We start from the raw sequence: 27,225 nt of genomic DNA on the forward strand, positions 1-27,225 counted from the left end.
CGTGGGAAAGGAGCCTCATTTATTCGCACTGCTGAATAAATCCATCATTGGCGATTAGTGCTGTTATTTGGCCCTCGATATTCGGTGGAAGAATCTCAAGCTTTGACACGCCATTGCCCTTACGGTGTATTGAATCTAAAATATTGTATATAAAATAAGTCCAGGTGGTCCTCATCTTGTGACATATGCATCTTATAACCACCCGGACTTAGGACCGCCGCCCCATTAATCTTCTAATATTTTCAACTTCCAGCATTTGGTTGTAACGTTTAGGAACAACCGCTCCATCTGCTATACAACATCATCAGTTGGCCTGCCTGCCTCAAGGCACCATATTTCTTCTTGTAGTGCTTGGGTGTCTAGCAACAACTGTGTTTTATTTCCAGAAATCGCTAGCAAGCAAAGTGAGTATTCATCGTTCGTTAATTGCAAATACCTGCACTGTCTTTTGTCGTTCTGTTATATTAAGATGAATAATGTGTGAAACTTGTGAGGAAGTATAGCAAAGCCCTATCATGCAGCTTAGCATTCGTGCTTGTTAATTGTTTATGTATCGTTATGCTTTATATGGTACAGTATAAGAGGATTTCCAACTTATCATGATTTCAGGTTACACCAGGAGCATGGGAACAGAACCCCACCGTAAGTAGGAGACCCCCTGTGTATATAATGTATATAAAAGGAGGGTATTTACAGTCTTTTTGAATGAAGAAGGCACAGTCCATCTAATACAGATACTTAAACCGTACCATTTCTATACCATTTCAAGTTCTTTTCTGAGATTAAAATAAAAATTTAAAGCCTGTCAGTGCTAGATACTGCTGTTAGAAATTGAATCGAACTGAGGGTTTTCTTTTCGTTTTTCCACCCCCAAAGGGTTTTTATACAAACACGTAGCTGAGAAAGTTCCTACTGGAGGTCTGCTGTTTTATTAAGCTTTTTTTTTTTTTCTTCCCCTTTAGCATGTGTGCACCTTCTGCACAGATACTCTCTGACATTGAGCCACAAAGCCAGTTATGCAGAATTTTAGTGGAATATAGATGGGCTCTGTCGTCCGTTTGTTTGAAGCGATGAGCAGATTCACAGCCGGTATTGGAACGTGGCCTGCAGAACGGGAGAGCATGCTTGCGGTTCTTTGTTTTGGCCCCACATCACAAAGCAGACATTTAGAGCAATTTTGCACTAGACCTTAAAAATCACAGGCATAAAGGGTGCGAAATGCATTATTAGGCAGCTTAATTATTGGTTAGCCAAACATTTCTGGCCAGGGCCAGCCTCACTGTTTTCACCGTGGTTTTGATTCCCCCCCACCCCCCATCTTTTTATTTTTGCTGTTTGGAAAAACTAGCAGCTGAACCCAGACCCAGCTGATCAAGCACTTAACAGGGAAAATGAGGTGTTGGAAAGTGATGTACGTGTTAACACACGGCGTGCTGTGAAATTCATCCATCCCAGAGGACACGGAAGCTCAGTTGGAGTTGCCTTTGCGTTCTTTTCGTCTCGCACACCTTGAAAAATGTGACTTTTAAATGGGTGGGTGGAATCCTTAATTTTATTTTTCCTAATACATGCAGCAAATTGCCATTGTCTGAAAATAAAAATTACCTCTAATTTGGACAGTAGTAGGAACTCACCATTCGCAAAGGTCAAAATGTCGACTTGTGTTTGTGTGTATATACAGTAGGAAAGTTCATTGCATTAGAGTATGTTTATTGCCTTTGCGTCACCATGGAAACTCCATCTAATTCTGACGTCATCGGCTGTATTATGGCTAAGAGCAGACAAGCTTTCCGATTTTGAAACATTGAACTTTAGTTTCACCCTTTTCACTTTCCAACAGTGTCACCATTATTTGATCTGCCTCTGTTGATACCTAATTAGCTAATTGAAAAAGAAAAAACAAAAAGTTATGAGAATTGATACTTGAAATGCAGTTTAAGGGGAATTTGCATAACGAGTTATCAACTCTCACTTAAGAGAAATGTCTTACAGGAGTAGAAACTTCAGAACACCAGCAATTTTTAGCATGTGGGTCTTAGGCCTAAATTTAAAGGTATTCAGAGGTGTTTAGATATTTTGGACTTGATAAAATTTTCTTAATTTTTAGAAGATAAGACAGGAATTTTGCATGCTTGGTGGGCAAAAGATTATTTTTCCAATTTAAATTAATTAACGGTACCCTACAATGGAGTTGCGTCTTGGCCAAGGGGTTACTCACCAAGCCACATGCTTCTGGGATAGGCTACATGATTCTAAATTAAAGTAGTTTATGATTGATTTTGGGTGTGTGTAAATGAATGGTAATGCACATTATAATCTTTATGCAAGGGAAGCCTGTATAACTGTATAGCTAAGTTATTGTAATATGGTTTGATTATCCATCACTCAACCCTCATATACAATTTTCATTACTTAGGGACGTTTATTTTCCTTCAGCTACAGTTAATTCTACAAATTATGCTACAGATGGACAGGCCTGAGTAGGTATCTAAAAGTTAATCACTGCCAGTATACTGGTTCCCATAGTTCTTCAAAATATTTTGTCGCTTCAGTCAATTGATGGGCATAACAGATTAAACTTGATGGTTAAAAACAAGTCTGTATTGATGTTCTCCAAGACGGCTGCAGATAAGTGGTTAATTATCGGCCAAATTGCAGCTTTCTCTCTAAAATAAACAGAAGCTCAATTTTTAGGGTGTAATAAAGTCAAGAACAATGCACATTGGCATCTATAGTCAGCACTTTTGTTTGCTGTGCCAGATATATAAAGAATACTAGGCGTCCAGAACAACAGTATATCCTGTTCTGGATTCCTAGTATTCTTTATATATCTGTCATAAGTGACATGATGAATCATTTTAATTTATTTTTTCTTTATACTTAATGATATTTCAGTTAGTAAAAGTTGTTTGCTTCTAGTATTATTTGATGTTTATATATATACACTTATATAATTTTTTTACTGTTGAATTGTAAACATGGTTTGATAAATAGGGAACTTTCCCACTTTTTTCAGCAGACTCTTTAGTGCTCTTTAAACCTACGGCACAGTACTGTAATGTGGTAATTTTTCCGGATTGTGGGCTTCATGGGCATGCTCTGAATTTTACCCTGAAGTTCTCCTTGATGAGATGCACACTCATACCCATGATCTTGAAGCTCCAAATTGGTTACCTGCTGAGCCAGTATGTCACCAGTCATATTATCTAATCATGTTCATGTATTTAGCTGATGCTTTACTCCAAGGCAGTTTACCAGGTTAAACTGCATACAATCATTGACCCATTTATACAGCTCTGTAATTTTTACTCTATCACTTCAGGGTAAGTGCTTTGATCATAGCTGCTACAGTACAAGGTAGGGTTCAGTTCTCAGTCCTTGGAGTGTCGCTCAAAGTGGCACTTCTGGCTGTTTCGAAACCTGCTACCCCCACCAATAATCAGAGGCATTTTCTGCGCTTAGTTTCATCTTTAAATTTGGCTAAATTTGGAATGGGGAGATTTTTATTCAGGCCTAGTGTAAATTATTAGGTTTGTCGCCTGGTGCTTAGATCTGTAATATTATGGCCACAAGTTTGTGCACTTAATCTCCCTGCCCCCTGCTCTCTTCTCGGTGTTTCTGAATTATTAAAGCAGAGGTGAGTGTAAGTATCTGTGAGTTTGCTATAAAGTGGGGGAGTGACACTATTGCCTATCGCACATAAGGTCTGCTTTTACCAGTTGGTCAGCACACAACCACAACAACCCCCGCCCCCCCCCCCAACTTCAACACTGGTAACTTAGCACCCGGTCTGAAGACTCAACTTAAAGACCTCGGGAACACACACACACACTGAGTCAGCCTTCTCATCAACACCGCTTGGATCAGGAGACGCTGCCGAGCCACCGCTGCGTGTTCACAGGGGAGCACTGGGGGGGGGGGGGTTGGGGAGAAGGGAAAAAACCAACATAAAGCAAAAACAAAGAATCACAAAGACTGCAGAACAAGCATCTGCTGAAATGACAACTGGAAATAAGGCTTTGTCAGGAAAAAAACTTAGTTTCCGCAGAGAAGTTTGTGCAATTATTTGCTTATGTACAAAAAGACCAGATTTTAAGTTCATCGGTAGTAATAGTAATGAGATCATACATATTTTTACCATAATAATTCACATGCATGTGTATATATAATGGGTGTGTGTGACTGAGGGAATGTGGCGGTCGTCTTGCTCTGGTCATTTGTCACCGTGGGACTCGGTCGTCTGCTCCACCGAGATGCCGAGCAGAAGGTGACAGTTGTGTGCCGTCAGTCGCACCCGGGCCGTGCACAAGTCTGCATTCGGATGCAATGGGGGAAAAAAAAGGACCGCAAAAGATTTTCATCAATTTTTCACTGACTCATTACTTACCCCCCCCCCCCCATGAATCATAATAAGGCTTAGGAGAGGGGCTAACATCGAGCCGTCAGCCTCGGCTGAAATACCCATGATGCAAGTTGTTCTGTTGCAAAGGGATCCGTTCTCACCAAACTGAATCTGTTTTCTGCTCCCCCCACCCCGCTCCCCTCGGGAATGACTGGCACTCTGTGACTGTTTCTGAAACTGCCTTTGTTTCGGCGCTACGTACAGAAGGAAAACATCCCAGTGGGGCCTCTCTGGACTCACGCATCCTGGTCACGGGTGCAGGAGCAGCCTGCTCTCGAAGCAAATTACCCTTCCATTTATAAGCAGGTTATTTATAAGGCGCACTTGGTCGATTCGGTGACTTTTCATGACTTCAGCCGGCAGCCGTCGGAATTTTGCGCTCCGCGTGTCTCTCCAGGTCCCTGGTGGGATCTCCGGTCGGAGGCTGCTGTGCAAATGGAGAAGCTCTTAATCTCCCTCCACTTTGCCGCTTGTGCCTCTTATGGGGGGGGGGGACCTGCCCTGTTGGCGAGAGGCACGTTTTAAACCAGCGTGCCGAAAAACCCCCTCCCGGGCAGCGAGGCTCTCGGCTCGACCAGATGGTGGAACGTGTTGCCCGTCCTGCAAGATTTACTAAGATTATATTATGTACATTTCTCCAGAAAGCTCTGTCCTCTCTGATTTCTGCTCTCATTTGTTAGCACTTTGTGTGGAACCAAGTCATGTAGCTGCACAGTGCTGATACTTCTGTGACCGTAGCTTTGTAGTCGGGAGGTTGTTGGTTCGACTCCCGCCCCTGCTGCAGTACCCTTGAGCAAGACACTCACCTTTCATAGATACAGTTGAAAAAAAATAAAAAATACCCTGCTATAAAAATGGGTGAATCAGTGTAATGGGAATTGTAATGGGTCGATATCAATCGGTACAATAATTATAATTTATACTGCATAATTTGCAAAGTAAATGGAGGGCAGCTGGTACCATAGCGGTGAGAGCTGCTGCCTTCGGACCCAAAGGTCACGGGCTCAAATCCCACCTCCAGTTGTAGTACCCTTGATCAAGGTACTTGCTCTGCTCCAATAAAATTACCCAGCTATGTAAATGGGTATGTAGCTTAATGTTGTAAGTTTGCTTTCGAGAAAAGTGTCAACTAAATGAATAAATTTAAATTCACTTTAGTAATTCATATAATTGTGTCATCCAGTGTACATCAAAGCAAAACAACATATTAATTCTGTTGTCTTTCTTAACCAACAAATCAAAGATTTGGTACTTAAATATGTAGTGGTTTGACTACAATATATTCATGTCTATATATAAATATATCCATATTTATGAATTTATAAATTTCTCCAGTTTTGTTCAGCATTTTTGGCCTTCATGGGTTTTGTTTCAACTGTGCTGTCAGGGTGCGAGTGATGGATCGCGCCCTCAGTTTTTGTTATTGCCTCATTTTAATGAAAATGTCGCTGAAATGTAAGCATGGCAATTGATGACGAGAAGCAGCTCTTTGAGTGGAGTGTCAAAGTGTCCATTGGTATATTTTACCAGTACAAAAGCAGTACAGCTAGAAGGTCATGTGAAAATGCACTGTGCATTTATTTATGTGTTTAGGTGAGTCTTTTCTGCAAAGTAACTTGCAGTGTTAAGCTACTTACAGTGATTTAGTTGTTAATTTTCGAGAATTTTCACTGCATCAATTCATGGTGGTAACTTCGTTCAAGAGTATAACAGCAGGAGTTGGGATTCAAACATGGGTCGTCAGAGTGGAAGCTCGAACCACTGCGCCACCTAGTGCCCCCATAGGGGTGAATTCCTCCGCTGTGGAATTAAAAGAACATAGTTTAGCTGCTTTTAAAGTGATGGACGATCCATCGATTTTCAGTAAGGGTTCATCCAGCTTACACGGACGTGGTATGAGGGGGCAAAGCAGGGTACGCCCTCCACTGGGGTTCTTCAGAAGCATAAATTCACCTGAGTGGAATGTTCTGGATTGTGGGAGGAAACCAGTGCAAAGACAAGTAGAGTACTGACATTTGTGACATCCGACTTGCTAAAGAAAGTGTAAAAGTGGCCAGTTCCTGCTTGGCTGTCCAGATGGAAGAGGTGGAGGTGGTGGAGGGGTTGGAAGGGGTGGAGGGGTTGGAAGGGGTGGAGGATGGGGGGGGGGGGGCTGGTGCAGCGGAACTGCCGAACTCAAACGCAGAAACTGAATGTGATTATAGTTTTCCATTTATGAAATAGGTCATATTTCCGTTTTAAAAAGATACAGAATAGCGCTTGATTCGGTTTACTTTTTCCTGTAACCAGGTGACAGTATCTTCATAAATGACTGCATGCCGCTTGGTCTGAACCCACCACAGCTCATGTGAAACGGGGGAAAAAAAACAAGGTAAAACTCAGTAAACTTCCAGTGGCGTTGAATTGGTTCGCTGGCAAGTGGTGAAGGTTTTCCAAACCAACTTCTTAGTCAGACTCTCCGTTCTCGACTAATAGCCCGGGCGCCTTTAGCCAGCGAGCGAGCCCGACGCGCTCTGCTCTGACGAGGAGGTAATTATTCTCCGCACCCGAGGGACGCCGGGCTAGGCTGCGCGCAGCTTGACGAGCCTTCCCATCATAGTCATCCAAAACGCCTTCGTGACTAATTCCCGACAAACTAAGAAAAAAAATTTGCTTCCCTTCACATCGGGGATTTTATCCAACTTTTAAAACCAAGACCCATAAAAAGCCTCCATGTACAAATGTTTTGAATCTACATTTAAATGGATGGTTTTGATACAAAGGTTTTCTATGTAGGTATCTTATTTTCTCTTATTCTTCTGTGTGTGCATACTTGGCCAAATTAAACAGATCTATATCCATCCATCCATCATCTCTAACCTGTACTCCAGTGGCTTACAGTATTATGTTTGTTTACTCTGCTACTTAAACGTATTTACCCATTTGTACAGCAGGGTAATTTTTACTGGAGCAATTCAGGGTAAGTACCTTGAGCAAGGGTACTAAAGTAAGAGTTGGATTTGAACCCAGGTGATTTGATTGCAAGATGACAGCTCTAACTAGTACCCCACCTGCTGTTGTCTTTTGCGTATTAGTTAACCCTGAGTGTTATTGCCAGGGTGAATAAAATATGATTATATGGAGCTCTACAGCACTCCAAAGACAAAGAACTAGACCATGGTCAAAAACTCCTCAGCTTTGCCCAAAAGTGTCCTCTAGCACTGTTGTGTCATCTGTTTCTGTAGTTATTTCGTACAGAGTTTGGCCTGTAAGGGGTCCTCTGGGTTCAGCGGATGTCCATAAATCCCATTACTGAAATATCGCAAATGCAACAAAAAGACCTTGAGAAGTGAGCCTCGCCGTTCTAAAGCTTCGCCTGAGACGTCTTCTACTTACTGTTGTCTGTTGATGTAATTTCAGCCCATTTCCAGTGGTCCAGCGAAAGACGTTCACCTAAGCAATTTTCCAGAGCGACTGGAAGAGAAAGGAATTGAATTTGGGCAAATGCTGCAGTGCCATTTCAGGCTTTTTTCATGACAGGCTTTTAAAAGCTAAGACAATGTGGGATGGAAAAAAGGCTCTTGTGAGTAATGTTTCATCAAATTGTAAGACATATGGTCCTTTTATAGCATTTACTCTGCCCCATATGTCCACTGTCTTCCACTAATCTTTAAAAAAAAAAAAAAAAATCTATCTGGATTTCCTTTTCTAACAGCTTAACTGACCAAAGCCAGTAATGCAGAGGTAAATATTTCCACAGTCATCTTTAACACGGACAAAGGTCTCGCTGGGAAAATAACCAGAACGCTATGCTTTACACTCGCTAGTGAACGGATTAGTCAGTTGAACAGATCCTCTTGATGACGGACTACGCACCTCTACTGATTAAGCCAAATCTTATAATATTAATCCTAATATTCCAGTTTGGTTTTATTTGCATTTTCTTGAGTCGTCAATTTTCTAACATTTCCCTTAGCGGCAAACGCAACTTGCACTTACACGGCCAGCCGACAGGGGGCGGTAAAACGCACCCAAACAGAATATGACACAATAGACAATTTAATTCTACTGACTTTCACAGTGTTTACCGCTTCTCTCCGGTGTTTGGGTGTTGGTGTTTAATGGATACGTGCGTGTGTGGCAGGCCTCGGTCAAAAATCTGCGTTGCGAAGATATTTGCGAATGCTTTGTATTATTGTGCTGCGTATGAAGTGATTACACTTTGTTTTTATCTCAGTTTATCGGTACTCCATTTGTTTTTATATAGCTATGCTTTTACTAACTCTGAGCCACACTAAAATTAAATCTGTTTTAACAGTTGCAGGTTAACCCTGTAAGAAGTCATGTACCGGCTAATATGGGGTGTCTATATATATATATATATATATATATATATTAAAAAAAGAGTGACATTAATTGTCACATTGATAAAGGAGTCAAAATTATCAATCAAAAGTCACATTAATAAATGCGAAAAACATTAAGGGATAGATACCCAAAAATGCATGGTTCAGTTATCCTCCAACGGTTAAATTAGTGTGGCTCAGAGTCAGTAAAAACAGAGACTAATGGAGTACCGATAAACTGGAGGAAATTTAAATTAAAATATATTAATACCTACTAGTAGAAGTGACTTTGGAGTTACAAGCAACTCGAGTTACACAGTACCGGTGCAAATATTTGCTCGTAATAGTAGGCAACGTGCATGAGATATTGCGTTTGTGTGACTTTGCTTCCCAGCTGATCCCAGAAATCGACTGCTTTCACTGGTGTTAAACACGCATGTCCCTCCATTGCTGGGCGGCACTGCGCTTTTTTTCAGCGTGGCGTCCCGGACTGGCAGTGTTTTCTCTTAAGGATGAAGTGTGTATCATCACTGTGTGTCATCCAGGGTAACATAAAGCCTCCCTAGGGAGCCAAGGACCAAAAAATGGCAGGATGCTGTGAATTGTGGGTAATGGAGACATTTCTATTTCAATAGTGTGGAGGCTGTCAGAGCCTCATTCTTCTCTAGTCCCATGTGAGCAGAGTAAAGTGACGGGGACTCGGTAATTTAGGGTAACGCCCAGAGAGTGAGACGGGTTACGGCTTAACGCATAAAGCGTGACACTTTAAACTCTTACCTGGGGAAGGCTCCACCTTTGGCGATTTTTATTTCGAAACGGGGTGCTGAAACGTACTGCTGATTTAATTGTTTTTAATTAATTACAGTTTTGCACTTCAGCTCCATTTTCGTCTTTGAAAGGTTTAAGCCGTTCTAGCCTTGAACTTCTTCAAACCTCCAAAAGGCCCTCGTTGTTCATCGAGTCTGAATTTGACGTTCTTGCGTCTCCGGAGGGAGTTTACGGTATTTTTAGAAGCCGAGAAAACATTAGACATGCGTGTAGAAAAATATGAAAATGCAAGAAAAAAAATTAATAATGTACTTGGGATGGGGGGGGGGGGGGGGGATTATAACGGATGGGTATTTCTAAACAGATTATCTTTACAGTTTTGTTGCAGTTTTTCATACACGGTGCAACGTTGACTGCAGTTACGTGAGAATTTTCTCCCCCCCCCCACTAGTTTCCATTGTGGAGCGCATCGTACCAAAATTACGGCTTTATATAGCGTCAGTTTACAATACTGAACACGACTTATTTGTTACGTAATATCATGCTCACGACACGCTTCACGTAACACGATTGCAATCATTTCCATATTAGACATTGCCGAGTTACTGTACGTTAATATGGATATTTATAGACGTGCAAGCACTTGTACGCCGAATATCGAGGCGCTTTTCGTGGGACGCTGACCGTTAGCGGTTCATCGGTTTGCGTAACGCTCTTCGATGGCTTAAACTTTGTCTTTCCTTGTGCTTCCCCGCTCTTTCCGAGCAGACTGAAGAAGAAATCCCAGTCAGTAGACATCGCCGCTCAAGGGTACCCGGCCTCTCTGGCAACGGCGCCTCAAGCAGCGCGGGTAAACAAGAGCACCCCACCTGTTGCCAGGACAACCACCTTCGAGGTGCAGGAAAACAACACCGCTAATTCCCAGCGCCGCAGCCCCCGGGGCACCGAGCTGAAGCGCTGCTACACCATAGGTAAATGGCCCGGGCGCCGACCCTCCTCGTTCCATTGGCCGCTTCTCGCGTGACTCTGGGAAGCGTCTTGTTTGACGTGCAACCTTATTTCATTTGTGCTGGGGTATCATTATGGAGGGGTTTTGAATGGAGATAAAGACACACACACACACACACACACAGAGTCCTTTGCAATTTTCGGAAAGGAGAAACGAAGAGGCAGTGTTGATACCTTTCAAGGTTTGAGTACTTTTGCAAGGCACTGTGATATCTGTGTGTATGTGTGTGTGTGTACCATGTATATATATAAAACACAATGCATTGATTATGATTATTTACAGATTACGGAAATACCACTAGGTCTTCTATAGTTTGGTACTTATTTTAGTTTCTAGAAGGCCCCAGAACATTCTAGAAAGTACCAAAACATTCTAGAAAGCATCAGATCCTAAAAGGTACTGGAATATTCAGTGCTTGGAGATGTGAAATATTTTTTGAAAAACTGACATATAATACGAACTAACGCCATGTTTAATGTAACGCAACTGAATGGAAGATGCAAAAAAAGACAATAAAATTTTTGTTACATTGTGTAATGTATGTATGTGTCTGACCCCCATAAAGACGTAAATTAGAGTGATGTCAGTAGCCTGTGTGTGTGGGGATGAGCGTTGCTCGTCTCCTTGTCAATGTTTGCTCGAGCTGATATTTTCTACTAATCTAATTTTTCTATTAAGGAATCGCTGTTGAAGAAATTTCTACCCACGAAACGAGATCGATTCCCTCGAAGGTTTTCCGAGGATATTCGTTTAAAGCGCGATTAGCTATGGGGGGGGCGAGCGGGCGCCGCTCCGCACGATCCTCTGAGCCCCTCGCCGGCGGCCCCGGTCCTCGTGCGGAGAAGGGAGCAGGGGATTCTGGGATACGTTCGTTCCGGGGGCACGATAATTAAACCTCGGGAAAGTCTCTTCGGGAGGCCCTCCGGAAGCGACGGCCTCCCGCCGGGGAGGGCGGAGGATCCCTTGGGTGAGGAAGTGGGGTCTGCAGGGAGAAACGCATTGCCATTCTGTTCCAGACCTTTCTACAGCAGCCCTGCTCTCCTGTGCAGTAGCGGGACCCCAGCGCTCTGCTCCTTCGCTCGCTCTGACTCCCCGTTTCAGACTCCCTGGATCATCATTATGTGGCTCTTTTTGCCAGCGTTGCCGTGAAATGTTATTTACCTGCCGCCCGCGTTTATCCCTCCACGCAGGCTGCCGAGCGCCGCGCTCACGATCTTGACCGTGCCCTTGAACCGGGACGTTTTGTAAAGCTGCGGTTACTCGGGCGGTTATTTACCCAACAGGCTTGTGCAAGGTGGCTTATAACGTTAGGTGTGTACACTGAGCTGCTTACAAATATTTACCCCGTTATGCAGCTGGGTAATTTTTTTTTTTTTTTTTTTATTTTAATTTTTACCCCAGAGCTATTAACAGTAAGTACCTTGATCAAGGGTACTACTGTGGGGGCAGGGATAATGGTGGTGGTGATGATGATTGTTGTTGTTTGATTTGCCTGTTTTCCCTCTGTCCATGTGGGGTTCTTCCAGGTGCTCTGGTTTCCTCCCACAGTCCAAAGACATGTGCTTCACGTGAACTGGTGACTCAGAATTGCCCGTGATATGTGAATGAACGTGTGTGCGGCTACTCTGCATCCTGTCCAGGGTGTATCCTTCTCAGTCTAACACCGTGTGCTTCCAGGATAGGTTCCCGACTGGCGTGACCCTCTATTAGGATAAGTGCTTATTGACAGTAAGTTGTTGTTATTATCGCATTGCTTATATAACAGTTTAACACGACTAAACGGCTAGATGTTTGTGATTGAGGAATTCAGATTGAGTTTATCTGGCGCTATTCAGGACCTCGTTGAGGGCTTGAACTGACGACCTTCGGGTGCTGGGTCGTCGTCATGTCCTGCTGTGTCCAGAGCAGGGAAGGAGATTTCCAGAAAAGAGAAATGAAGAGGCAAGCAAATGCAGACTCATTCGTGAAGACGTTCCGATGGGCTTTGTTGGCTTGGAGCGTCTTCCTCTTTTCCGAGAGAGAGCGTCGATACCGTAAAGGATCGAATCCGCGCTCCTCCTCCACTGCTGACTGGGGAGAAATGGAGATAATATAAGCAGAGGGCCAGCCAGAAAATTTAACCTAATCATTACAAGAAACTTGACTCCTGCTTGAGCTGCACGCGCGTTATTAGGTCTGGGCTGCATGCCCGCGTTAATGAATGCCGTTTCAATTTGCTATCGACGTGACGATTGCGCCCTGGAGGTGGTCGAGGAGTCTTCCCGTCAGCTGGATTTTGGCGAAGGTCACGGCCGGGTCTTGGGGCCGCCCGACGCAGCTGGCCGGGAAAGATCGCGGCGTTCTGACCCGAGGCATCTTCCACCAGTCTAACACTACAGGTCTGTGGACTTGTGTCTTTAATAATAATAAAAATATGATATCGCTCATTGTGGATGTGCGTTTGCCCTAAGGCAGGGTCGTGGTGGTCTGAGGCCCATCCTGGAATCAGAGGGCACTGGGTTGGAAAGGGCATATGACGCATTGCAGGGTAGCCACGCACAGATTCACGCACTAAGGGCAGTTCAGAGTCACTAGTTCAACTGAAACATGTTTTTGGACTGTGGGAGGAAACCAGAGCACCCAGAGGAAGCCCATGTAAACACATGAACATCCGAACTCCACGCAGAATCAGCAGGGAGATACGAAGCACCCACGCAATCCGTTGTGGTACCTTAAAAATGTTGTATCTGTACGAAATATGAGACTTCAACCGCTACTGGACTGGCTGTCAGCTGTTGAAGTTCGAGGAGATAGGAAGTGAGAATAGTTGTGTGTGAAATGTATGTCCTTTATTTTCTTTAGCCTTATGAGTTTGAAACCAGGAGTTCATCACCCCGTTGGGTGTCGGTTAAATCCTGATTTCGTCCGCGATGTCCAAACCCATGGAATCAGTGCCGGTGTTTTACCCGGCGCTGGGCAGCAGTTGGAAAATAATTTTTGTTTTAAATTGGATGGGAAAAAATGTTGTTGCCATCAGCTACCTGTACTGCCGCGACAGAGATTTCCCACAGAGCTGTCATGAAGCTGCGAGAAACATCTGTCACAGCAATTTTAACAACCGATGCCCATCCCCACCCCCGAAAGTTAGAGGACCCCCGTCCGCAAAATTCACACAGCGATTCCAGATAAACTCCTCAGCAACCCTAGGAGTTTCAGATATGCTGTGATTTTCTCACTTCCTTTGTTTATTTTTTTTTTTGTTTTTTTCCTCTCTCACATTTTACTATTTGATTATTTTTGATTGGGACATTTTCCAAAGGTCACTGCTGATGGGAGCAAAGTAGAGAATAGAGACATTAGGTGTCCACCTCTGTTAATTTTTTGCCCCTCGGGAATCAAGGGCGTATTTGCGTGTGTGTGTGCGTATATTTATATATACACACACACACCTCCCGTGGTGTCAGTGGACAGATAGAGGCTGCATGGTTGTCTTTAAAACCAGTACATCAGGAAAAAAAAGGTAATAAACACAGGCTACACTGAAAATAATCCTATTTTTCTGTATTTGTAGGGTTTGGTTCGAATCCCACTCCTGCTGCCGTACCATACCGTTCATGACTGGCTCTCCAGTAAAGGATACTCTAAATTATTGCCTTCATAAAAAACTGAAGCGTTAGTGTAACAAAGTTGCATTCTGGTGGAAAAACACCTTTTCTTTCCCTGTTTTATAAAGTCGCTCACAATCTAACATTGTTAAGGATTGGAGTTAGAGATATTGCTTTACATTTAAATAGCCTGGGTTCAAATCCCTGTTCCTGTTGTGGTACCCATGATCAAGGTACTTACCGTGAACTGCATCAGGAAAAATACCCAGCTGCATAAGTAGGTAAATAAATTAATTAGTTAAGTGTGGAAGACTCTAAGTCCGCTCCCAGCTACTTAGAAGACTTGATCAACCGCTACACCCCAAGCAGACCCTCTGCTCGCTTGGTGGTCCCGCACATGAAAAGTAAAGCATGGAGGTTCTCGGTTCTGGCTCCGTTGCGGTGGAACGACCTCCCCCTCTCACTCAGAACTGCTGAATCTGTCCACATTAAAAAAAAAAAAAGAAAAAAAGGGTCTGAAAACTCATCTCTTCCAGACTCGCTTCGCCCATCATCTCTCCAACTCATGTAACGTGTAAATGTTCATGCACCGTAACTTCATGATCATCCCCAGATAAGCCTTTACACAGCCGCTGCTCCGGCATTGTACGTGAATGTTTGTGTATCTTATAAAAAAAAAAAATAGTAGGAAGGTTATCAGGAGTCATCTATCCTGCGTTTTATGCACCTGCTAAAGCGATGAACATCGGTGCATCAAGTGGAAAGTAACAAACTAGGTTTACTTAAGAATCACATCTGCAGCCATGTCTTTCTCCTAATGTAATGCACAAATTTGTATTTTCGCTGAGACGTACGTCGATTTGGAGCAAAGCGTCTGCTAGATGAGTAAATGTAAGTCACCTTGCAAAAACACGTCAGCTGAAAGAATAAATTTTTTATTTTGTCTAGGCATGATTTACACTGCTGTAGGAATTACTCCGATAATCAGGGTATATTTTAGACGGGATGTGAGGATATATTTCAGAGGTGCGGCAGCAGATGGTGTAGTACTTAGTCATCACCCTAACCTCGAAGGACCATGATTCGAATCCCACCTCCTGCTGTAATAGCCTTGATCAAGGCACTTACCGTGAATTGGTACGGTAAAAATTATCTAGCTGTGTAAGTGGGTAAATCACGAAGTGAAAAGTGCCAGCTATGTAAATAAGGAAAATGAGCAGCGCGAAGCTCCGGCTACTCGCGCTTCGGATCTGACCAGATTGAACCAGAAGCCGTAAGATTGCCGTGGTGCTGTGGACCCGCTCCCAGAAACCAGTTGCGGGCAGTTTGAGCGCTGGCACCGACACCTCGCCACGGGATTAGCGGCTCCGGTCACGGGCCCCGCGGATGATCGCGTCCGGGAGCCGGGAGCGGGCGTCCATCTGCCCCGTGGGCCGCGCTCATCTCCCAATCCCATTTACAGTCTGTCTTCGCGCAACCAGATCTTCCCACACAGCCGAAGTCCAAGCCAGGCCGATCCTGGGATAGTTAACGCATCGTTTCCTGGACGTTGCTCTCCCCCGTGTTGCAGCGGCGGAAGCGGAGCAGCGTAAAATCCATCTTTTTCAGGGCACGGAGGTGGCGCGCCGACTCGACGAATTGGGACATCGGCATTCTCATCACGATCCGGCCGCTCGGCCCCAGACTGGGCTCGGGCTGTAACCTCAAACCTCTGCAACCTCACCTTCGTACATTTTTGCTCTCGGCGAAAATGGACGTGGGCGTTTTGAGTCGTGATGAAACTTACTATAATGCGAGGTCCCTCGGCTCTTCTTACTGTTCCACAAAACGGTATTTAGCTGTTTGGTCACACGGTCGGGTCGGTCTTTCTCTGTATGCAAGAGCTGGGAAGACACGGCTACTCATTCCCACATCAACCTTTCCTACCAAACGCCTCAAGAAAACAGACTGGTTTCCTGTAAGTGTACTCAACCTTTTGACTGGTGCGCTGTTATAAAGTACAGTTAACCATATATTTTATACACAATGACTGTCTGTGCTCTTTCCCTGTGGCCTGCTAGGGTTTACACTTACGTTTATTTAGCAGACAATTTTTCCAAAGCGACTTCCAACGAACTCTGTGTAGTGTTATCAGCCCACACACCTTATTCACCGCGGTGACTTACACTGCTAGATACACTCCTTACACTGGGTCACTCATCCATACATTAGTAGAACACACTCCTTCTCTCTCTGTCACTCACACACTATGGGTGAACCTGAACAGCATGTCTGTGGAATGTGGGAGGAAACCAGAGCACCCGGAGGAAACCCCCACAGAGAGAACATGCAAGCTCCACACAGACTGGGCAGGAATCGAACCCACGTCCTCTCGCACCACCCAGGTGCTGTAAGACAGCAGCCCTACTTGCTGTGCCGCCGTGCCACCGGTTTACCCTACTGCGTCCTCGGCAGGGTTCTTCACTCTGTTTTACCGCCATCGCTCTCGTTCATGTATTTATGTGGGGGTCGCAATCTGTATGGTGATGTGCGAGAAGCTGAAGCTGGTTTCATCGAGAGACACGTGATGGGGGTATTGGAATAGTTCTGAGCCGCAGCCCCGGGGGGTGGTATTGACTCGCCGGAAAGCCAGCAGAGGCTGTGTGGTCAGATGACATCGCTGAATGATGGTAAAACATAGTGCTTCAAAACGGACCCGGTTCGTTTTCAGCCGCAACGCAGAATGTTTGTTGCATGTGCCGTAAAACAAAAACCCGTTTTTAGGCTTTTACTACTCGAATAGGGTGTTGCTCTGTGGTTCACAACATGAATGTGAATGGTTGCCTGTTCGGGTCCCGCAGGGTGCCTGCGTTGTACCCTTGAACGGTGTACTTACCTGCCGCGGTTCCAGCAGAATGTGTGCAACACGGAAACTGCCATCATATATTCCCACAATACTGGCAGAAGGCGATCAGATTTCCAGTGTCAGAAAGATCCATAACCAAGTGGCTCCTTTGAGAATGCTCACATTTAATACTGGTTCCCCTCCTTAATCTTTCTGAGTGAGATGGGGGGGTGGGGGGTAGGGGGGGGTTCCACAGTATTAACACAGGAATCTTAATTTGGGAGACCAGACAGTTTTTTCTTACGTACGGTATTTACATACTGTGTGTGCATATATTATATATATAGAACACGATGCAATAATAACTTGTCTGTTTTTCTGTGTAAACTATGAATTTTTTTTGTATTTATTAATGGATTTTTTTGTTTGATTTTGTCAGTAATGGGTACAGGTTCATTTTTCACATACACAAATACACGCACACTGTCTGAACCACTTGTCCCATACGGGGTCGCGGAGAGCCGGAACCTAACCCAGCAACACGGGGCGTAAGGCCGGAGGGGGAGGGGACACGCCCAGGACGGGACGCCAGTCCGTCGCAAGGCAACCCCAAGTGGGACTCGAACCCCAGACCCACCGGAGAGCAGGACCCGGTCCAACCCACTGCGCCACCGCACCCCCCCGAATTCACACACTTATTGTTTAATTTAGCTGCCGTCTTGCTCCGAGTTGACCGACTCTGTCATATAAGAAGCTTACCATGATTTACCCATTTGTAAAAGGGGTTATTCTTATTATACAGTATCAGTTAAGGGAAAGTACTTTGACCCGGGGTGCTACAGCAGCAGCGGGATTTGAACCGAAAACCTTCAGGCTGTAAGGCGATGCCTCTGAACACTGTAAACACTCTGAACACACCTGCTGCAGCGCATTCGTCACCCATGATTGCCATCGCCCACGGTGCCTTGTTGGCCCCTTACAACAGCACTATTATTTTGGTCATTGGGTTTTACCCGGGGTGGGGGTTGCGGGGGCGGCACTTAAAGCGGCTGGTCTGCGGGTTCTGAAAACAAGGTTTTGATGTACGATCGTCCTCCCCTGTGCTGCGATTAACTGTGAGCTCATTGGACAGATTGAACAGCTGTCAGCTGTGGCCTGGGCTGCTAACACCCCCCACCCCCCAAAGCGCTCATGGGTACACACACACACACACACGGGTGAACGTTGCACAACCGGGGAGTTCGCGCTGATGATGTTGTCGCAGCTCTGGGCCGAACATGAGCGGCACTGGTGGTAATTTTGTTTTATACGTGAACCCCGTTGGCTACTCCAAGTCTCTCTTTACTACGGTAATGGTCGGTCACAAAGACGTAACACTGGTCTTTCCTGCAGATGGACAGAAATACATGAAGTCAAAGTTTTAATAAAAACAAGGACATTATCTATGAGGACAGTGTGCATCAGAATGTAAGGCCCTTAACTGAAAAGAACATAACGGGATGTCTGAAATGGACAAAAACCCCCCTGAGATTCGTCTTTGTCCACTCCAGAGGACATCTGAGTGTCTCCCATAAACTGTACTTGCGCCACTGCATAACCCTGATGCACCTTAGAGGGGGTGTTCTACGCTTTTCAATGATACCGTGTGAGGAGGTGGTCTTTAGAGAACGTCCTGGAAATCCTGGAGATAAACCCAAGCGCAATGTTGTCGGGTCCATCGATGGAGGATATAGGGAAAGCGAACTGGCGTGAACGCGTCGCCAGGTGTGCGCTAGAAAGACGTGTCTGAATGCCGATGGCCTGCGGGTTGAGGGCGTCGCATTCGCGGCAACCTTCGCGCGTAAAGCGGACGTGTCTGGAGATGATGCGAGTTCTTGACCTCAGAAAACTAAGGAACCACCATGAGCTAAATCCAAGGTCTGCTAGGGGTGCGAATGGGCAAGGTCAATGATACGCAGAGTAGAAGTAGCGCTCAACAGCAGAAGAGCGGTCCGTGCGCTACTGCCTGCGATGCCTCGAAGGCCATCTACCGAGCGTGCGGCGAGGCCACGCCACGTCCCTGGCGCCAGGAGAGACGGGTTCCGTGTCCAGACAAATCGGGAGGAGGTGGCGACGAGGGGGTCACGTCGCACTTGCGACTTGTGTGTCTGTGCGCTTTAGGGGACGTCCCGCTTGTGCCGCCGCCAACCTGGGTCCCCGTCCAGATCGGTGGCCCCAAGACCCAACGGAAGGGTCTATCGGTTTGGTTCCGAATGAGTTACGTTGTTCGTGAGATGCTCTGCATGTCTGCACGTGCTTGAATGTGTGTGTGTTGGGGGGAGGGGGGTGTGGAGCAGCTTTGTCCACACCATGGTCCCATAGCCAAGATCCCGGAGACACCTGGAGTGTGTTGTTGTAGATAAGGAAAGCTGAAAAAACCCAAACCGTGTGTGAGTGTGTGGAGGGAAGGGGGAGGGGAGGTGTTGCCTGGGGAGGGATTTGGGTGGGCAAATCTCTCCCTTTTAAAGTGTGCCCACATAAACAGTGCCATTGAACGTTCATCTGCTGTCCTCCAGGCATAAGGAGGGGACAGAGATACGGCGCAGTTGGCGAGGCGCGCGTCCAGATTTTTCTGCATCGATTAAGCGCCTGTTTCGCTCTCCTCCAGACAGCAATCCTGAAATGTGCCTCTCGAGACAAGGAACAAATTGTCATCATCATCACTATTTTTATTAATTATTTGTTATTGCCATATAAGTGACTGTGCTTCCTGCCACTATTTTTCCCTAAATACACTCAAAGCTTTAAGCAACGCTCTGTGGGTATCGATACACGCCATCTCCTCGGACCTTCGGCCAGCAACCTCGAGGTTCCGAGCACGCGTCCTTCGTCGCGATCGTAGCCGGTGTTCGCGGGGGGGGGCACCGTCCTTTCGTCCTCGTGTCCCGGTGCCTCCGTGCGCCGTCTCTGCATCTTCTGCGCTTCTGCGTTCGTTTCCCCGGTGAAATATGAGAGGGAAACGGCGCGAGCGAAAAGGATCTCGTCGTGCGGACGGGGGGGAGGTTAAGCCAGCTCGTTTGACCGCGGGAGGTTGAATTTACGAGATGAGCCGTTTCGGTCCCGGGGGGTACGATCGCTCGAGGCCGAGCGGTCGTGCCGTTCGGCGAGTCCAATTTATAAATGCCACCGCAGGAGCAATCCCTCCGTTTGCCCGCGCCGGCCCGGCCCCGCGATTGATCGCATATATCTTAAACGAAACGTAAGCAGTTTCCTCGACCGGAGCGGGCGCAGCTATCGATTCGTTGTAGAGCAAGGCAAAATAAGACTTGTCACTAAAGATAACCGTTATTTGTTTTACTTTCGCTCATCAATTTACTCTAGTGAAAGGCCTGCTTGTCATATGCCAGTGATTTTGTATTATTTCATACGGGAACATCTGTATCTACTTTACATACCGTTGAGGCTGCTGGTGGTGGTTAGAGCTGTTGCCTTTGGACCCAAAGGTTGCAGGTTCGAGTCTCCCCTGTGATCGTAGTACCTGCGAGCATGGAATTTACCCTAAATTGCGCCAATAAAATGACCTAGCTGTATGGGTAAGTAATTGCAAATAGCTTAAGGTGGGAAGTTGCTCAGAGAAAAGCATCAGCTACATGAATAAATGTTAAGTAAGAAGTGAAATTGGACAGCAGTAAGAATTAAAGGTCCCTTTGATCAGACTGTAACCCAGAAGGAGCCGCAGTGGCTTTAGTGGTAAGAAATTCTGGTCGAAAGACAGTTGGAGGGAAACGAGAGCAAAGTGTCCCGTGTTGAAAACCGGTTTTATTTTCAGTAAAAGCGTAGCCAGATGTTCTAGAATCTGTTCTTGTGTTAGGGTTAATTCGTGGTGCACTAGTGACTTTCATGGCTATGACTTTGAGCCGGGAGGTTTTCTCACGATTTGCATTTATTTAGCTGACAACGTTGGACTTAAATTATCACAAGGACCTTTAAACTTCACCTGTTCGTACAGCTGGGTCATTTTTACTGTATCATTTACCTGATGCTTTTCTCCAAAGTGACTTAACACTGGTAAGGTTACAATTATTTACCCCTTTATACAGCTGGGTAATTTTACTGGAGCAATTTAGGGTAAGTACCTTGCTCAAGGGTACTGCAGGTGGAGGTGGGATTCGAACCTGCAACACTTGGATACAGAAGCAGCCATTCTAACCACTTAGCTACCAGCTGCCCGGCTATCATATCATGTAAGACCCTTTTTCCCAAGTGTACTACAGTAGGAGAGGGAATTCGAACCTATGGCTTTGGAGTTCAAGGTGGCAGCTCGACGCACTACGCTGCCTGGAGTTCCTACAACTTAAAATTTGCAAGAACGGTGTTTGGAGGGGGGGAAAAAAAAGCTTTTTGTCACTTTAAATCAAGGCAGATTTCAATCTTCAGTATATTTTCTAAACGAAGTGTGTTTATCATAATAAAGATTTTAGACATGCTGTATGTTCCTTGGGGCACATTTCACCACGGTATTGTCTTTTCCTTTCGGGATTTTCTGAGAATCGGCAATAACTGAATACATCTTTGCTTACCTGTTTGCTTGTGGCCCACTGGAAACGATACTACCTTGCCTTCATATATTGTAATAACTGAGGCAATAAAATAAAATGGATATTTAATAGAAATCCTGCGTAAGGGAGCCATGGTATTACTGTTTGTATCAATTTTCTCTCTCCTGCAGTGAGAATCGCCTGGCAGTTTATTAAGGCCCCGCTCGGAGACGGGCACCAGATGCCTGACCTGTGTTGCCAAACAGGGCTGTTTTACCGGGTTCCCCCAGTTAATTACTGTAGGAGAGTGTTACAGCTATTGCCCCCCCCCCCCCCCCCCCCCCCCCCCCCGCGTCCTGACAGTGTGTTGATAAGGGCTTGTGACACCTGCGTCGACCCCCCCTCCCCCCAGTTCGTGTTACCATGGTAGGTGGTGAGGCTCCATCGCCGTGCGGTCTGCGTAAGGCATGGTGGCACCGTGTGTAAGCACTGAGAATGTGGGTTTGATCCCTGCTTGGTCTGTGTGGAGTTCGCGTGTTCTCCCGGTGTTTGTGTGGGTTTCCTCCGGGTGCTCTGGTTTCCTCCCACACTCCAACAACATGCTGTTCAGGTTCCCCCATAGTGTTTGAGTGTCAGAGAGAGAGAGAGAGAGTGTGTGTGTGTTCCACTGATGTATGGATGAGTGACTCAGTGTAAGTAGTGTATCTAGCAGTGTAAATCACCACAGTGAATAAGGTGTGTGGGCTGATAACACTACATAGTTTGTTGGAAATCGCTTTGGAGAAAAGTGTCTGATAAACACACACACACACACACTGTCTGAACCGCTTGTCCCATACGGGGTCGCAGGGAACCGGAGCCTACCCGGCAACACAGGGCGTAAGGCCGGAGGGGGAGGGGACGCACCCAGGACGGGACGCCAGTCCGCCACAAGGCACCCTAAGCGGGACTCGAACCCCAGACCCACTGGAGAGCAGGACTGTGGCTCAACCCACTGTGCCACTGCACCCCCTTTCCTAGAGAAATGTAACATTAAAATATGCAAATTAATTATCGTATGGGCATATGATAGGCTTAGACATCCATAAATTTAAACATTTATATTAGCATTCTTTTTTAGTACAGATATATTTGGAAGCACTTTTTATAGGCGGTTAGCGTTTTTAGGGTAATGACCATGTTTTCCTCTTTCACCCTGTTTTGGGGAAGTGATTACTTCTCTGGAAAAGCAGGACACACCTGTGCTGAATATTTATATAAATCACTTTTTGTATATTAATATTTTGAGGCCACTCGTTCTTTGTACACACAAGTTTTGCTCAAAATACAGAAGTACAGAGAGTGCAGGATGCGTCTGAGCCAACGCGACCTGGAATTCCACAGCGGTTTAATTGTGTTAAAATGACTGCATCGCGGGGGCTACGGTTCTGACGCACACAGAGCTGTGTAAAGACAGCTGTCCGTTTGGCAGGGGCGTCACCAGTGTGGCGTTGACCCCATAAGAGCCTTGCTGTAGCTCGAGCTATTAAGTCATTAACCAACTGTTTCACGGATAATGAAGGTTCCATCCGTCGTCAACGACCGCTTGTCCTGAGCCTCACCCGGCAGCGCAAGGAACACACCCAGGATGGGACGCCAGTCCATCACAAGGCGCTCCGAGCCGGACTCGGACTCGAACTCCAGACTCGCCGCACAGCAGGCACCGGCTGAACCAGCTACTGAGCTTGTTATCCTGATGTTGGACTTTTGAGCATCCCGTGGGATCGTGCGGTGATGTAACACTGCTGAGGGGGCCGTGGGGGTGTGGTGGGTCTGGGGTTCGAGCCCCGCTCGGGGTGCCTTGCGATGGACTGGCATCCCGTCCTGGGTGTGTCCCCTCCCCCTCCAGCCTTGCGCCCTGTGTTGCCGCGTTAGACTCCGGTTCGCCGCGACCCCCCCCTTGGAATAAGCGGTTCTTGACATTGTTTGATTGTAATTTTGCTGTGTTCTGCTTCCGCCTCAAAACGAATGGTTTGCGGACAGTGTCACTCTTTTCTTTTATTTGTGCAAAACTGCAAAGGCATAATAAAATGTGAAGAATGGTATTTGAAGGAGAGCCTCCATCCTCCCACCCATAACTGAATAGAAATGAGTTTGTCAGAATCCTAGTTTCGTGGTTAATACATTTCTCTCGTGAACGGCACGTTAAAGTGCTTCCCGGTCATTTTTCTGTTCGTTTTCGTTCATACGCTTCTGTTCACAAAGCCACCCGAGTCGTCATTATTATTTATTTATTCATTTAGCCGATGTTTTCTTCAAAGCAACTTGCAATGTTAGGTTGTCTATGAAGCTACCTAAAATTATTTAGAAATTTTTGCTCTTGTAGTTTTTATGGTATTAATTCAGGAATATAAACCCATGTTCTTTTATTGAAAAGAGAGGACTCTAACCACTGCACCACCTACTGGCCCTGAATTAAAGTACCACTGTTTGCTTTTTTTTTTTTTTTTTTTGGTCAAAAAATGAAAACCTCTTGAGTCCTTCAATCAGTGCGAGTTCTAAATACCCCAGACGTGTCACCACCGCAATGTGACACGGTGCCTCCCGACCCCCCAAGGGCACAACCTTCTTTAAACGGGGTTACGGGGGCGGACCGAAGCAGGAACACTGTGTTTTGAGGGCGAGTTTAACTAACCACTATCGGTGGTTCTCCGTGCTCTAGGGAGCTGATAGAGGCATCGATCGGTCTGTCTCCTGCAAGACCAGCTACGCTGACGTACATGGCAGGATCTAACGTGGGGTAATTCTTCAGTACCGGTGAAAGGTGTGAGGCAACCTGAGCACCCCCCGTACGGGACGATCCGGAGAGAAGAGCGAAGGCAAAGCGACGCACAAGTGTCCCACAGCCCCGGGAAGACGTGGCGCCGCATTTCCTCGCCAAAACTTGTTAACCGAATGCCTCGTGAGCTTTAAGAAAAAGTAGAAGTTTCCGGCAAGTGGACTCGAACTGTGAGTGCGGAGTGGAGGCTGTACGTTACCCAGCCAGAAAAACGCCGTGCTGGTTCTTCAGATTCCTGAAATCGTGCGATATTAGCTGCCGTTTATGGCCGCGCAAAGATGAGCCCTCCGAGAAACGCAGGGGGAGGTTGCGGGTTCTGAACTCTGGCCGGACGGGGAGCGCAAAGCCCGGCCATCTGCGCCCGTCCCGGAATTAGAACAAAAGCGCAATTTGTCACGGAAAGCGGCTTACTCTCCGAAAATAGGACTTTGACGGCGTTGCGATTCTTCCGTTAATCGGTTGTTTATTGTCGTCGGGGAACGGGCTTGTGTAGATTCCTCGACGATGGTCCCACGGTGGCTCCCGCGCAAAGTCCTTCTGGGTCTCGTTGGCGTCTTCGAGGGCCGCAGGGCAGCTGTCGGATGGGACCCGGCGAAGGTCGCTCCCATCCTTCTTCTCCATAATTAAACACGTCTTGGCTCGGCAGGGAGCTGGAAGGAGGTGGCCTTTGGTTCGAAAACCCCACAGCGTTTGCAAATCAATAAACACGGCAGCTCCGGTATCTCCGGTGCCTCGTTAGTCAAGGTGCCTCCGCTCTGCAAATGAGGAGTCGCCCGTCCAGAACGTGTTTGTTTCCGGAAATTTCCCCACAATCCTTTGCTCCTGACCTGTCGAACCCCAGGCAGCCGTCACCCTGTTCAGGTTCAGGCTAAAGGAAGACTCGCTTCTTCAAGGATCGCACCTACCAGACCGGGCCTCGCCCCCGCCCCCCCTTAATCTACAGTATAGCAGAGCAGCGTAGATTCCGGCACTTTCCAATGCTCTGAGTTCTTATTTACTATTTACCTGATGCTTTTCTCCAAAGCGACTTAGTGATGTTTGTTTAGTCTATTTATAATTCATCAACCATTTCTTAATGGTTGCATGTAAAGTGCAAGGTTGGAGCATATCCTGGAAGCGTAGGGGGTGAGTAAGAGCACACATGGGAAAGGACACCAGTCCACTGCAGGACACACACACACACACACACACACACACACACACACACACACACACACACACACACACACATATCTTTGGACTGTGGGAGGAAACCAGAGCACTGGGGGAAAACACAGGCAAGAACATGCTAACTGCACGCAGACTGAGCCAGGTTTGAACTTACTTAGATATTCTAACCTTTCATACAGGAGGGTAGAAAGAAGCTTTACTTTAGTATTTCGGTGTAAGAATCAAGTGGGGATTCCAACCCAGGTCCTTTGATTATGAGGAAGCAGCTCGAGCCACTATGCCGCCCCATTTATTTAATTTGATTTATTTAACTTCCAAATGTTGTTTTTCCTGAAAGTGAACTGTGTTGTGCATGCTGCCCATGTACCATGCAGCGCTCTGGGTAAGTGCATCAGTTAATTCAATAAACTATAAATATGTAAATGGCGCAAATCCATTACCTGTGCTTTGAAAGTATAGGATGATTGAACCGCGATGAATTTTTAATGAAACCGACAGCAAACTCCTAATTAACCCTGCACTAATGGCATAAGTCGACAGATCGCAGAAAGGATGGATGGGGACAAAATCCAAACATGTTACTGACCCCCACCCCCACCCAGTGAAACTTTCCCAGTGTTTTCACCTTTTTTTTTTAAGGGCGTCTCTGCCTTTAATAAAGTACCTTGCAAAAAATGTCAATTTAAGACAAAAATAAAAGTCAAACAGCATCAAATCCTGCTGGAGCTCCTTAACTCCACAGCACTAAAGAGCAGAGCCAAATCAATCTGATTCGTATAGATATTTCCATAATGTAAAACTAATTCGTAAGATTAAATGAGCAGTTCTCCATTTAGCCCATCTTGTTCATTAGGATAAAATTTCCAACAGTAACCAAGTTGTCATCTTGTTCAACGAATGTAGAAAAACACATTATTGCAGAGCTCCTGCTGAGACTACATCATCTTCCGCGAATTCCAATTTAAAAGCAGCGCTCGCGGATGGCCTTATCAATCAGCTTTACCGGAGGTATGACGCGGTACCTCGTACCGCGTTTTTGTACAAACTTTAAGGAAAAGGAAAATTCCCTTGGAGCCCATTGCACTTCGGACAAAACTTTTCAAACCTCATAACTGTGACGGCGCTGGGGTCCGAAGAGAAGGTCGGTTCTTTTAAAAAGAAAAAAAAAAAGGAAGCTCAGCTCCATGTACCTGTGAAGTTATAAACGAGACACCAGGGATTTCAGACCTCCATGCGCTGCTTGTTACCTGGAGAGCCACCAAATTCCCACCGACAGCCGGCTGATCTCGCACCACGTTGTCACATCCAGACCGCGCCGCATATTATGACAATTTATGCATGTTCGTACTTGATGAATATTCATCTGTAGCTCCGTCGAAGATGGAGTCTGCTGGCAGAGGACGGAAGCAGGCCTCCAAACTTTCGACGGCGAGGGATTGGCGTCGACGGACAGCAGCGCTCCGGCACGTGCGCTCCTCTGTTGCCACCTTCCGTTTGTGTGATGCTTACATCTGTGCTTAGAAGACGCTTCTCTCCGGCGTGTGTGTGTGTGAGTGAGTGAGATTGAGTGATTGCCCTCCGATGTACTAATACACTCCCATACACTATATGCTTATGGGATAGACCTTCAACACATGCAGGTGAAGGTGGTGAGACTCAAAAGTGTTGCAAGAACTGCAGGGTTAGAGATCAGTACAACAAAGAGCAAGTGAGTAAACTCCACAGCGGAAGCTCTCACCACCATTGATGGACAGACCATGCAGGACGTTACATTTACATTTATCAGACGCTTTTCTCCAAAGCCACTT

The 27,225-nt window shown here is 46.1% G+C and overlaps 1 protein-coding gene across 3 annotated transcripts in view; it reads left to right on the forward strand.

Annotated features, from left to right (window-relative positions):
- The window catches only part of oxr1a (oxidation resistance 1a), a 135,155-nt gene that overhangs the window by 50,683 nt on the left and 57,247 nt on the right, over positions 1-27,225 (forward strand). For all 3 annotated transcript variants that reach the window (XM_018762959.2, XM_018762961.2, XM_018762960.2), the window contains exon 3: positions 10,264-10,466. In XM_018762959.2, coding sequence (XP_018618475.1) covers positions 10,264-10,466 — 203 coding nt within the window. The remainder of the gene's footprint in view (positions 1-10,263; positions 10,467-27,225) is intronic.

This window comes from Scleropages formosus, chromosome 18, assembly GCF_900964775.1.
Source record: "Scleropages formosus chromosome 18, fSclFor1.1, whole genome shotgun sequence".
Lineage (NCBI taxonomy): Eukaryota > Metazoa > Chordata > Actinopteri > Osteoglossiformes > Osteoglossidae > Scleropages > Scleropages formosus.